Source organism: Carassius carassius, chromosome 12, assembly GCF_963082965.1.
Source record: "Carassius carassius chromosome 12, fCarCar2.1, whole genome shotgun sequence".
Classification (NCBI taxonomy): domain Eukaryota; kingdom Metazoa; phylum Chordata; class Actinopteri; order Cypriniformes; family Cyprinidae; genus Carassius; species Carassius carassius.
This window is the reverse complement of record NC_081766.1, coordinates 27,603,927-27,617,755: the sequence shown is the minus strand read 5'-3', so window position 1 is coordinate 27,617,755 and position 13,829 is coordinate 27,603,927. Positions and strand designations below refer to the sequence as shown.

At 40.1% G+C, this 13,829-nt stretch overlaps 1 protein-coding gene across 1 annotated transcript; it reads right to left on the bottom strand.

The window, feature by feature from the left end:
• Positions 1–11,299: 11,299 nt before the first annotated feature.
• On the bottom strand, positions 11,300–12,731 carry LOC132155154 (uncharacterized). The gene is made up of 2 exons (XM_059564002.1): positions 12,362–12,731; positions 11,300–11,913 (listed from the first exon to the last, which is right to left on the bottom strand). Exons 1-2 carry the CDS (start codon positions 12,600–12,602, stop codon positions 11,315–11,317), a joined length of 840 nt encoding a protein of 279 aa, XP_059419985.1. The 5' UTR covers positions 12,603–12,731; the 3' UTR covers positions 11,300–11,314.
• Between the last annotated feature and the right edge of the window lie 1,098 nt (positions 12,732–13,829).

Genomic DNA, 13,829 nt, shown 5'->3' with positions numbered 1-13,829 from the left:
CTGTTGGCAGGATAGTGTCTATCCGCAGTGCTTGTTTTGGCTGCATGGTGTTATTAGTGTCCTTGCGGGATATGTCAACCACACAATGACTCGGACCCAGTGTGTGTGCTGAATGGATTTTGTCCTTAAGCACTCTAACACCAAGTTTGTTTGGGTGGAGGCCATCCGGTTTAAACAGGCCCCAGAAAAGATTAAAGTTGTCAATGAAATTCACTCCTTTTATACTGCAAAATCTTTGTAGCCATGTGTTCAGCCCAAGCATCCGTGAAAACATATTTGTTCCCCTTGCTGGGAGTGGTCCACTGATGAACGACTGAACTTTGAGTCTTCAAAGTGTTTCAAAGAGTTCACTGAAGTCCTTCTTAAGGAGTTCTGAATGCTCTTTCCGAAAATGATTCTTTCCCACATGGATGATGAGTCGATTTGCAGTCTTGTGCTTCATCAGAATGTTCTTAAGTTCCTTGTTCACATCAGAGACCGTTGCTTGAGGAAGGCAGCATGTTGTTGTAGTCCTGCTACTATTATTTCTGATAACAGAGTCACCCACTATCAGAGTCCTGGGCTCGGCTGCGCTCTGAGCTGAATGCCGCTGTCTGCTCATCCTTGAGTGCCTGTTAGTAGTGATGTTAGCTGCTGGCTGATCAGGTCCATGTTTAAACACATTTGCGGATTCCTCACCCACATTCATTAATGCTTCAAATCTGTTCTCAAGATGTACAGGGGGAGTTAGAATACCGGTATTTACAAGCCTTGTCATAGTCGAATCTGGGGTAGAGGAAGCTATGGCAGCAATACGAGAAACTCGTGACAATCTGATATCTCATGTTCCTTTGGGTCTCGCTCCCTGTTTGTGCCATCAATTAGTGTGGCGATCAGTTTCGGCTTGTTCCTCTACACTTGGTATAAACTGTTGAGATTCAGAAGATTCATGGGACTCACCGGCTGTATGCTGAGGGGGTACATGAATACGGTCTGCTGCTGAGTGTTCTGTCTGTTTTGGAAGTCCAGCAAGTAACTTTGTTTCAAGAATCACAATCCTTTGCAGAAGTTTGCAGCAGTTCATGCAACAAGTAGATCCAACAGGAGGCATTTTCTCTCTCTTCTGTTGGAATGTAGGCAGTTATTATCCCGTCTCAGGAATGTAAGCTGCTAGCAGTGGGAGGCAAAGTCTTCTTTTTGTAGTATTATTCCAGTCCCAAAGTTTTTAGTTTTAGCATTTGTGCCAAAAATCTGTTGTTTGAGCACTGTACTGATCTGCTGAAGTAACAATCTTAGAAAAATCTAAGAAAAGTACAGAAATAAGAAGCAAAGCACAGAGCAATAAGCTAGAACGTCCGAACGTTTCAAAAGCCAGAAGCGTAATGTAAATGTTTCATATTACACTACTGCATATATTGCATCTGACACTGGTGTCACTTAGTTTTTGTAACGACAGCCCACACTTTTGAATGTTTAGTTCTTGCCGCGATGACTGACTGCACACACAAAAACACAGAGCACATGCGAATGGATATCACACGCGCATCGAGCAATGTCGGCCACATATTTCAGTGAAGGGAAATGACAAGCAGCAGCTTCTAATTCGTCATTAACATTGAAGTATATAGAGAAATATTTTAAGGATTTCTCATCTGTTTCCTGTGATCTTGTCCCGGTGGTCGTCTGGAACTAGTTAATTATAGACCGATCTCGAATCTCCCTTTTCTGTCCAAGATACTAGAAAAGGTAGTATCCTCACAATTATATTCCTTCTTAAAGGAAAATGGTATCTGTGAGGATTTCCAGTCAGGATTTAGACCATATCATAGTACTGAGACTGCTCTCCTTAGAGTTACAAATGACCTGCTCTTATTATCTGATCGTGGTTGTAGCTCTCTATTAGTGCTATTGGATCTTAGTGCTGCGTTCGACACTATTGACCACAAAAATCTTTTGCATAGACTAGAAAACTTTGTCGGCAGTAATGGTAGTGCATTAGCATGGTTTAAATCGTACTTATATGACCACCATCAATTCGTAGCAGTGAATGAAGAGGTATCGTATTTATAACAATACGATTGTGCTATTTGATATCAATCTTTCCTTAGAAAGCCACATTTCTAGCATTTGTAAAACTGCTTTTTTCCATCTCAAAAATATATCTAAATTACGGCCTATGCTCTCAATGTCAAATGCAGAAATGTTAATCCATGTATTTATTACCTCAAGGCTAGATTATTCTAATGCTTTATTGGGTGGTTGTTCTGAATGCTTGATAAACAAACTCCAGGTAGTCCAAAATGCAGCAGCTAGAGTTCTTACTAGAACCAGGAAGTATGACCATATTAGCCCTGTTCTGTCCACACTGCACTGGCTCCCTATTAAACATTGTATAGATTTTAAAATCTTGCTTATTACTTATAAAGCCCTGAATGGTTTAGTACCTCAGTATTTGAATGAGCTGTTGTTACATTATAATCCTCCACGTCCGCTGCGTTCTCAAAACTCAGGCAATTTGATAATACCTAGAATATCTGCGGGCGGCATATCCTTTTCCTATTTGGCGCCTAAACTCTGGAATAACCTACCTAACATTGTTCGGGAGGCAGACACACTCTTGCAGTTTAAATCTAGATTAAAGACCCATGCCTTTAACCTGGCTTACACATAACACACTAATATGCTTCTAATATCCAAATAAGTTAAAGGATTTTTAGGCTGCCTTAATTAGGTAAACCGGAATTTTGAACACTTTTCAAAACACCTGATGTACTTGCTACATCATTAAAAGAATGGCATCTACGCTAATATTAGTCTGTTTCTCTCTTATTCCGAGGTCACCGTAGCCACCAGATCAAGTCCCCCCCAACAGAGCCTGGTTTCTCCCAAGGTTCTTTCTCCATTCTGTCACTGATGGAGTTTTGGTTCCTTGCCGCTGTCGCCTCTGGCTTCCATAGTTGGGGTCACTTTATTTACAGTGATATCGTTGACTTGATTGCAAATGATTGCACAGACACTAATTAAACTGAACTGCGATGACATCACTGAATTCAATGATGAACTGCCTTTAACTGTCATTTTGCACTATTGACACAGTATTTTACTAATTAATGTTGTTCAGTTGCTTTGACGCAATGTTTTTTGTTTAAAGCGCTATATAAATAAAGGTGACTTGATTTACGCAAGTATAGATAACAGTATCATTTGTCCTGAAGCTTATTGGTAACTCCAGTATCGACCCAATTACGATCCGGTCAAAAAAATACCGGTTCTTGGTACCCATCCCTACTGAGGAAATACATTTACCATTCATTTTGAATTAATTATGGTTGATGTGCCTAACTTGATGGTGAAATTGTGATGAAACGATGGGTTTGCTGGAATCACAAACAGTTCTGTCTTGGCAAGGTTGAGATAAAGGTGATGGTCCATCATCCAGGAAGAAATGTCTGTTAGACAAGTTGAGATGCGAACAGCTACCGTCAGATCATCAGGATGGAATGAGAGGAAGAGTTGAGTGTCATCAGCATAGCGAGTGGTATAAAAAGCCATGTTTCTGAATGACAGAACCTAATGATGTCATGTAGACAGAGAAGAGAAGTGGTCCAAGAACTGAGGCCTCAGGCACCCCAGTAGTTAGATGTTGTGACTTGGACACCTCACATCTCCAAGATACTTTGAAGGACCTATCTGATAGGTAAGACTCAAACCATTGAAGTGTGGTTCCTGAGATGCCTTTTGCCAGTAGAGTTGATAGGAGGATCTGGCGATTAACCGTGTCAAAAGCAGCGGACAGATCAAGCAGGATAAGTACTGAAGATTTGGATTACGCTCTTGCCAGTCTTAGAGCTTCAACAACTGAGAGCAAGGCAGTCTCAGTTGAATGTCCACTTCTGAAGCCAGATTGGTTGCTGTCAAGGAGGTTGTTGTGTATGAGAAATGTAGAGACTTGGTTGAACACAGCTTGTTCAAGTGTTTTTGCAATGAAAGGAAGAAGGGAAACTGGTCTGTAGTTCTCTAAAAGAGATGGGTTGAGGTTGGGTTTCTTAAGTAGTGGAGTTATACGTGCCTGTCAAAATGATGAGGGAAAAACACCAGTGTGGAGGGATGTGTTGATGATGTGAGTGAGTGCAGGTACAACTGCAGGAGAAATGGCTTGAAGGAGATGAGATGGAATAGGATCAAGCAGGCAAGTTGTAGGGTGATTAGAAAGGATGAGTTTTGAGACTTCTGCCTCAGAGAGTGAAGAGGAGGATGTAAATGAGTGTAAGTTTGCTGGTGATATAAGCTTGACTGATTGTGGTGTGGAAAATTGTGCACTAATGTGTTTAATTTTATTAATGAAAAACATTGCAAAGTCGTCAGCTATTAGAGATGAAGCAGGAGGGGGAGGAGGAGGACAAAGAAGTGAGGAAAATGTTTTAAAAAGCAAGCGAGAGTTAGACGAATTGTTAATTTTGTTATGGTAGTATGTCATTTTAGCAGTGGAGACATTAGCAGAGAAAGAAGATAGGAGTTACTGAAACATATTAAGGTCAGTAGTATTTCTGGATTTGCCCAACACCCTTTCAGCAGCTCTAAGCTTAGAACAGTGTTCGCGTAGAACATCAGATAACCAAGGGGCAGAAGGGGTGTTACGGGCTGGCCTGGAAGATAAGGGGCAAACAGTGTCTAAACAATAAGTAAGAGTGGAGCAGAAAGAAAAAACATTTACATTCTGAGATTACAAAGACATTATAGCAATTTGTCAAAGAAAGAAGCTGCACTTAGATACAGAAAAAGGCCTAGCACTTCATAAATCAATCTTACTGTACAGTATATTCAGTGAGCATATGATGTAGTTTTTACCGACTAAATTTGACTGTCATGGTCACAGAGTTAGACGGCACCCTCACAGTTAGTTCACTGACCTCTCATGCATATTACTCACTTGAATGTAGTTTCTTGATCTGGCAAGCCCTAAGCTAATTGGCTGACTAAATGCAACTTGCAGGAGTAGGGATATGGATTCCACTGAGGCTAAGTAGACTGACTGATTGTTTGACTGACTGATTGATTGATAGGTCCAGGTTATAGGTGTGTTTGGCATAAACCGGTGCTGCACAGATTGATTGGTGTGTGACAAAAAATTACCATGAGACATATAGTCACCCTATTTTACATAAACTTGCCCTTTGTTTTAGATTAACCTTTTAGATAAACCTTTGCTCATCTCTTTAGTTAGAAGTTTAGTTAGAAACCACTGATATAAGTGGGCATCTCTGGTAGAACAATCAGTTTAGAAACAGGGCGACAGTAGACACGGTTTCCAATAGTTACATTCACCATTCTAACAGTTCAGTCGCTGCTGGGAACAACTTGGTTTACTCTGCCTACTGGCCAGAGGGCTCGTGGCAGTTGGGAGTCCATAACCATAACTACTTGTCCCACTGATAGATTTGGTGTAGATTTTTGCCATTTCAAAAGACTGAAGACTCGGCAAGTAGTTATGAATGAATTGTTTCCAGAACTGGTCAGCTATGACTTGGCTATGTCTCCATTTTCTCTTTCCAAGCAATTCTCTTGCGCCATAAACCACTTGAGGAAGAAAGGCATCCCGCCGCCCCATCAGCAACAGATTTGGAGTAATTGGGTCTATGTCAGATATTTCTGATCATACATACCCAAGTGGTTTAGAATTAAGTATTCCCTCCACTTCAACCAGAACAGTAGACAATACTTCCTCAGACACAACTTGATCCTTAAGTGCTACTCGAAGACAGGATTTAATAGAGCGTATTTCACGCTCCCAGGCTCCACCGAAATGAGGCACATGTGGAGGATTAAACTGAAAAGAAATACTCTGTTCACTCAGTTTTTCTTTGATTTCTGTCTCAAGTGCAGAGAAAGTTTCTTGGAGTTCTCGATTCCCACCTCTTAAATTTGTACCCTGGTCGGATAGTAACTCAAAGGGTTTGCTTCGTCGTGCAACAAAGCGTCGTGAAGCCATAAGAAAGGAGTCAGTATCCATATTATGAAGGAGATCTAAGTGGATACACCTTGTGGTGAGGCACTTGAAAATGATTCCCCATCGTTTTTCATGTCTTCTGCCCATCTTTACTGTAAATGGTCCGAAGCAATCGACACCAGCTGACCAGAAAGGAGGCTGGTATAAGCAAAGACGAGCAGCAGGAAGATCAGCCATTTTAGGGTTGACTGGATTACGGCGCCATTTCGTGCATTCTATGCACTGGTGTTGATGTTTCTTTATGGCTTGTCTACCTCGGATAATCCAGTAAGTTGTTAGCAACTCTGCAAAGACACGCTCAGGACCGGGATGAAGAAGTCTGTTGTCATAGTCTTGTATTATGTGTTTAGTGATGGGATGATCAGGTGCCAATACAATAGGATGCAAAGTATCAACTTCAAGTTTCTCAGCTTTGTGAAGGCGACTTCCTACCCGAATTACTCCCAAGGTTTGATCATATTCAGGTGACAAAGTACATAACCTACTGCTAGCACGTATGACCTTGCCATCTTGAAGCAGACTTCATCAGGGAAACTATCCTGCTGAGCTTGTCTGAGAAGAAGCAGTTCAGTATCAATGCGTTGTGAGGCTGACATTGAGGGTGCTAAAGCTCCATGTACAGACTGGTAGGTAGCTTGAACCAGTGACCATGTTGGGTACTGCTTTGGATCTGGTAGGGAATGGTGCAGAACAGCAACATGAGCACAGAAGAATGACTTTCTTAGCTCGTTCTCATCTGTTGAGGATAAGGTAGGCGGCTTGGGCCAGTTTTCTGGTGACTGTTGGAGGAAGTAAGGGCCCTGATTCCAGAGAGATTTCCCTCTTGTAATATCATCAGCAGGGTTTAGCTCTGACCATCATTATATCAACCCAGTTAAGGCACATGTAGTGCCAAAGTCCCTACAGCATCTTCGTGACCTAGGAAAGGATGGATGCGATCTACCTATCCTGTTCCAGCATTGCAACACCCTCACACACCTGGTAGCAGTAACAGAGACACAGGCAGCTGCAATTGAAGCTCAGACTGCAACATCGATCTGTCTGGTACACATCAAGAGCAGGAAGAATAACAGCTTCCAATATGCATGCTGTTATGTCCGCTAGTGTTGAGAAACCAGCCACATCAACTGTGTCAATAGTGTGTTATCCCAAAAAACAGCAACCTCAGCTGCCATCAGATGGGGCATAGACAATGAAGGAACAGCAAGGCAGGCCTATGTCACAATGGCAGCACCTCACCACACAAACCTAAAAGTGGAGCAATGTGGATTTATCATAAATCCATTATTTCCTGAGGTTGGGGCATCACCTGATGGCCTCATTCACTGCACATGTTGTGGGAAAGGCTGTCTGGAAATCAAATGCACATTTAAGCACCGCAACAACTCCATCCTGCAGGCTTGTGCAGATGACAGCACTTTCTGTCTCCAGGTAACTGATGGGAAGTTACACTTGAAACAGACACACATGTACTACAGCCAAGTACAAACACAGATCTTCATTACTGGATCACAGTTTTGTGAGTGTTGTGTGGACAGAGAAAGACTGTGTTGTGGTTCGGGTCTTACCAGATGCAGACTACTGGACAACACTTCTAAAGAGGGCACAGGAGTTCTTCCACAAAGTTTCTCTACCTGAGCTTGTGTCTTGTTACTATACTCAACAAGCCTCCACAAAGACCCGTTTCAACAGAGTTCCAGCCATCTCGCACAAAAAGCACAAGAACACATACATGTGAGAACATGCAAAGACTCTGGTGCATTTGCAAAGGGCCTGAAGATCTGGATGACATGGTGGCAATGAGAATTGTGTAGTCCAGTGGTTCCACCTCAGCTGTGTGGGACTCACACTCAGGCACCTTCAGAAACTAAGTCATGGCTTTGTACCTCCTGTACACATTGACACATTGGAGTGTGTTTTTGTACTTATACCCCTGGTTTCACAGACAGGGCTTAAGACTAGTCCTAGACTAAAATGTAAGTCTGAGCTGTTTCCACTGAAATAAACTTGCACTGACTGATGTTAAAAATATATCAGTGCCTTTTTAGTTTTAAGATGCACATCGGTAATGTTTTTTTTTTCTAAGCATGTTTATAAAAATTACTTAAATGTCCTAATTGATCTATGGTCTAATCCTGGCTTAGTCTAAGCCCTGTCTGTGAAACCGGGCCATAGTTGTCTTGAATTTAATTAGTTTTAATAATTGTCTATTTACCTTTTTTCCACTTATTGCATTATGTTCTTGATAATTAAAGGTTATACTATTACATGTTACACCTGTTGTATTTGCACAACAGTTACATTGAACTTCTAACTTTAATTGTTTTTCTATTTAATTTTTTACTTATTGCCTTACATGTGGTCTTGATACTTGTTTACCTAATTATCTTTTGTTTTACACTGCCCCTTTACCTGTTTAATATGCGTTACTGTAAAGTGTACACATTTACGTCAGTGTGTTATGATGCACAAATAAAGCGATACAAAATTGATAAATTTTGCTGTTTATTATTGTAACAGGTGGTATGCAATATGCATAACACTAATAATGCAGGATATGCTTGTGTACATACAGTATTTACGTGTGTGTATACAGTATATACACGTTAATATTTCTTATTTATATATATATATATATATATATATTTATATATATACTTAGATGTACACAAACATTGATAAACACAAACTTTGATTTTTTTGGATGTGATCAAATAATTTGACAGCCATAGTTTATGGTTTCATGACAACGCTGGGGCACATATTAGTCATGGCACAGCATACAGTCACTATCTTGTCCAGGAACGTCACGTCTTCACCTTGACATGGGAGTACCATGCTGACTGGTACAATTCCATTCAGTATGGTGTACTTTGTACGTACACATCCAATCACCCTCTCCACATGAACCCTGAGGTGAGCTATCCGGCGTGTTTCCACATCTTTTGCATCCAACTGGCTGCGTCCTCTTGTGAATGCAGGTATTTTCACTTCTGCACACACGAGTCCAACACTGTCTCTGATGTCAAATCTATGATCTGCCAACACCAAGTCTCCAGGTAATAGTTTATTAAGAAGGCCACTATTCTCAGTCACATGTTTGTCACCAGTGTTGGGGAGTAACTAGTTACATGTAACGGCGTTACGTAATTTAATTACAAAATAAATGTAACAGTAATCAGTTACAGTTACTAAGAAAAAATGAGTAATTAAATTAAAGTTACTTATGAAAATTGTAACGATTACAAAGAGGATTACATTTGAATATTTACACAAATCCACATACAGCTTATTTCTTTCCCAAATTGCACTAAGACATATGGCCCATAATCTCCGAGACGCGGAAAACACATTCGTAGAATCCAGTCATAAAAATGGAATTCAGCCTATAACGCGGACGCAATATGCCACATTTTGGACGAATAAATCAAAAGTAGGTCAGTACACTTGAATCAAAACCCGATATGGACTGATGTCTGTGAATATTAAGCCGCAAAAATGACTGAATATGAATCCTGCACGTTCTGCGTGTCTGTGGAAATCAGGCGCTGACTGGACATCGGGAGAACCGGTGGCCTGGCAGACGATTTGGCCCTATATTTTAATATTGTTATTGTATAAATGCAGGCCGAATAGCCTATACTAAAGCGATTATTTCCGAATCCGCCATTCGATAATTAAATCTCTAATAAATCATGAATCGGTTAGTCGTGACTGGCAATGGTTGGGCTCGCGCGCTCTCTGCGCCTCCGCCGAACGGTTTGGATCAGACTCCGAGTAATCAATGCGAGAGAGAGAGACCGGAGTGAACTGTGTAAGCGCACAGCTGGAGCAGAGAAGCGACACTTCTGTTCAGGGTTTCAGGTGCAGGTCAGTTTCATCTGTAAATATGCTAATGTAGTTTTGTCTTTGTTTACTTAGTCAAGCAGCAGCAGCACATTGCTCGCAATCACTCAAAATACTGTATAAACGACGTCATTATTATCTTTTGTAATGTTACAGTAGTAATTTAGCAGACAAATCATCATATTTTATCATAGGTTTAGGGGGAGCTAGTGCATACAAAAACACAACCCTTAGGAAAATTAATGTAGCCTATGGTATGGCACTAACCGTGGTTTAATTATGGAATTTGTAGTAAAAATAAATACAAGTGGTAATTCATTTGCCAAAAAAACTAAATTGCACTTACAAAACATGGTAACAGTCAAATAAAAATCTTCAGTATTAAAGTCATGAGAGAGATGGATGGATAATGGAAGTGAAGGTGCAGTTCAGGAGAGAACTCAAATCTTTTTTCAGGTCCAAAAAAAAAAAATAGGGTTGTCCATGTTTCAGAATGGGTTGTGGGTGTATCAGTGTGAGATTTTCCAGCCTATTTTTTTTTCCCAGTCTGCCCCTCATGGAAATTAATCTCTAGAAAAGTCACTTCATGAGCATTTTTTACTTATTTTGAGAAACTATCATCATATCATATACAAAGAGACAGCAGTGTTTCAAAAAGACACCAATGTTTCAGGAGTTTAGTACACAAAATAGGACACATGCTTATTAGATAACCGTATTTGAGTTGATGTATATGCTTTTATTTTTTTATTAACTATTTTTCCCCAAACCATTGTTAGATGCAGTTAGATGCCTGTAGTTATGCAAAGATTTGGTTTCAAAAACAGTATCTATAAACTATTTCTTTTGATTTTAAATCTGCTTTGAACTTCAGATCAATCTCTAAGTAAAAGGCAGTACTAAAGTCTGATTGTGTGGTGGATGTGTTCAAATGTGATCATCTTAATTCAGGGGATGAAGAATGATGAAAATCTGACAGTATTGAGCACTACTGTTAAGGTTAAACCTGCATGGTGTAAAATGGTTGAAGATGATTAACAGTTGCAAATTAACATTCATTAGAAATTTATAAAAGTAATCAAAATGTACTCAAAAGTAATTAGTTACATTACTTTATTAAAGTAATTAAAAAAGTTACACTACTATTACATTTTAAATAGGGTAACTTGTAATCTGTAACCTATTACATTTCCAAAGTAACCTTCCCAACACTGTTTGTCACTGACACGACCTCCCCAACCTTGGGAAATGAAAGAGATACAGCCTCGTGGTGTAATGCCAATGAGATACTTTAGGGTGTGCTGGTGTTTGTAGTGGGAAAATGTCTGTGCTCTAGCTTTGAGATTTGATGCTCTTTCAATGCGAATTTCAAAGCAGTCCACAATAACTGCTACTCGATTGCCAAAAGCCTCTACAAACTGATGTGGCATGGTGGCCTGTAAGCAATGTCTCTCCGGCCAGTGCACCAAGGGTTTGAGATGTCTAAACATTGTACCTATGGTATCTCTGAATGTGGTGGACACAGTCCACAGAGAAGAGGTATGCAATGTGCTGAATTGGGAGATTCAGCCTGAGGCTCATAAGTGTTGAAAGAAGCATTTGAAAAGGTGAGAGTTTTCGCCCAGTCTGTGGCAGGCAGGGAAGAAGCTGTGTCAGCACACCCATCAGAAGCGCAAGACATGGAAGCCCATTGTAGTACTTCACCTTTGCATCATCATCTTTAAAATAATCCTCATCCATTCTCTTTTGGGTGAGCTCTTCCTTCAGTCTCCTGTTCTCCTCCAACAAACGGTTAATTTCACCACGCCTGCAGCTACAAAGATGGCATTCCTGCTGTTCTGCAAAGTTGTTATTTGAGCCTGTGTCATCCATTTGTGAGGCATCATCTGCTGTTGCAGCTTCATCCATCTGGCCAGCTACATGTAGTGGTGCAGGTGCAGCATGATCCCCTGTGACAGCTTGCAGTCTCCTTGAACTCCGGTTAAACCGCCCAGAGTGCGTTGCTTTAACTTCTTTGTGCCCGAGATGCAAAGATGGCACCCAGTCAGGATCACACTCCAGCATTTCATAGGCTGGTTTGCCTAAAAATAAAAGATACAATTATTTTATTGGTTATGTAGTTATTCAGCCAGTTACCAGTGATTGTCAAGATTGTGGGTAAAGATGAGGCAAGGACTCAAACAGAAACCAAAGGGCTTTATTGAATAATAAAGCAAAGCAAAACAAAAACAAATAAAACAGCAGACACGAGAACACAACCAACAAAAACGAGACAAGAGCGTATGGTGAGGAAATGAAAATTCAACACACAGAGGAGAGCGCATGCACGTTCACACAAAAACAATATACACCAGTGTCAGGGCTCTGTCACATAACCAAGAATAAACCAGACCAAAGTGACAACCCTGACAATAATAAAGTTAAGCTAATAAAGTTTGCGGTGTAACAACAACTCCATTGCTAGTGGTAAAAAAAAAATAAAAAAATAATACAACAACAAAAGTTAAACGTGTTTTGTTTATAACTTACCTTTGTGAAAATGGCGTGAACAAACAAGCGTGTTTCGGCAAATATTGTTGAAGGTAATGGTTTTCCTTCTTACTGCCGCTAACCAAGCCATGTGACGCCACTTTGTTAACTCGGAGACCTGAGATCCAAGGTGCTGTTTCCAGGCGGGAAAGCTGAAAAATCGCACTCTGTTTGAAATTCTTTTTCCATGCCGGTCGTGAGTGCGAGTATGGCAGTTAATTACACAACAAGCTTTCACCATTGTAACGTATTGTTTAGCTTTACAAAGCAAACAAAACCGTCTATTAACAATTCAATACAGTACATTCAGCAGCGTCCGTGTCCCCAAGTCCCAAAATGCATTGCGTTGCTGACGTCACGTTCTCAGACTCTATAGGGCGCACCGGATTATAAAGCGCATAGAAGACACTGCAGTCAAACGTTTGACTGGGTTTGCGTTATGCATCCACTAGATGGAGCTGTGCTAAAGGGAATGTCAACAAAACAGTCAGATAAAGACGCCTTGATCCATATATAAGGTGCTCTGGATTATAAAGCGCACTGTCGTTTTTAGAGAAAATTAAAGGCTTTTAAGTGTGCCTTATAGTGCGCAAAATACGGTACCCTATAATTACAGCAATTTCTCTTATGAAGCTAGATTGATTGATATGTTTTTTAAATGTGTGGTACTAAATGTGTTTATGTTTTAGACAGTGGACTTTTTCGTGAAGGAAAAATTGCAACAATAGAATTTCTGCCTGTTAACTGAAACATTTCAAGGCAAGTAACCTATTTAAATTAATGATACATAAGTTTTCAATTTTACTTAGACCTACTACTTCCAAAAATTATGAAAAAAGACAAATGAGGTGAAATGATAAGTGTATTGCTGCCGCATTCCGTCCAACAAAGCTTCCTTTCATTTTCAGTGTACTTTTGTTCCTCCCTAATCAAGTCCAAATCAGTTAAAGGGTAAAGGGTGGTAAAATTTACTAACATTAGCCGCAAATATTGCCACAAATTTTCTGGAGGGAGTGAAAACTGGTTTAGTCTGTCTCTTAGTGCAAATGATAGTAGATCCCCACAAAGACTGTAAAAATGTAAAACGTAAGCGTCGTTTTTTTGTAAAAATTTTTTTTTACTTGTGCTTTCTCTGTACTTTTGTCATTTAAAGGCCTTCGTGCAGAAATTGTCTTTAAAACCCTTCCTGCCATCTGCACCATACCACACAAATGGAAAAATGGTGTGCACATCATACACGGAAATGAAGTTGTCCTTCATTGACATTCAACCTGTAAGTAAAAGCAAAACTTAAAATTACAGTGCCCTGTGTAGTCAAGTCACCTTTATTTATTTTGTATAAGACACACATTGTACAATACAAATCGTTCCAAGAAGATATTTTGAAAAAAAAAAAGAGATGACAACTTTCATTTTTGGGTGAATTATCACTTTAACCAATTTAAATTCGCTATAGCTTTAACTCATT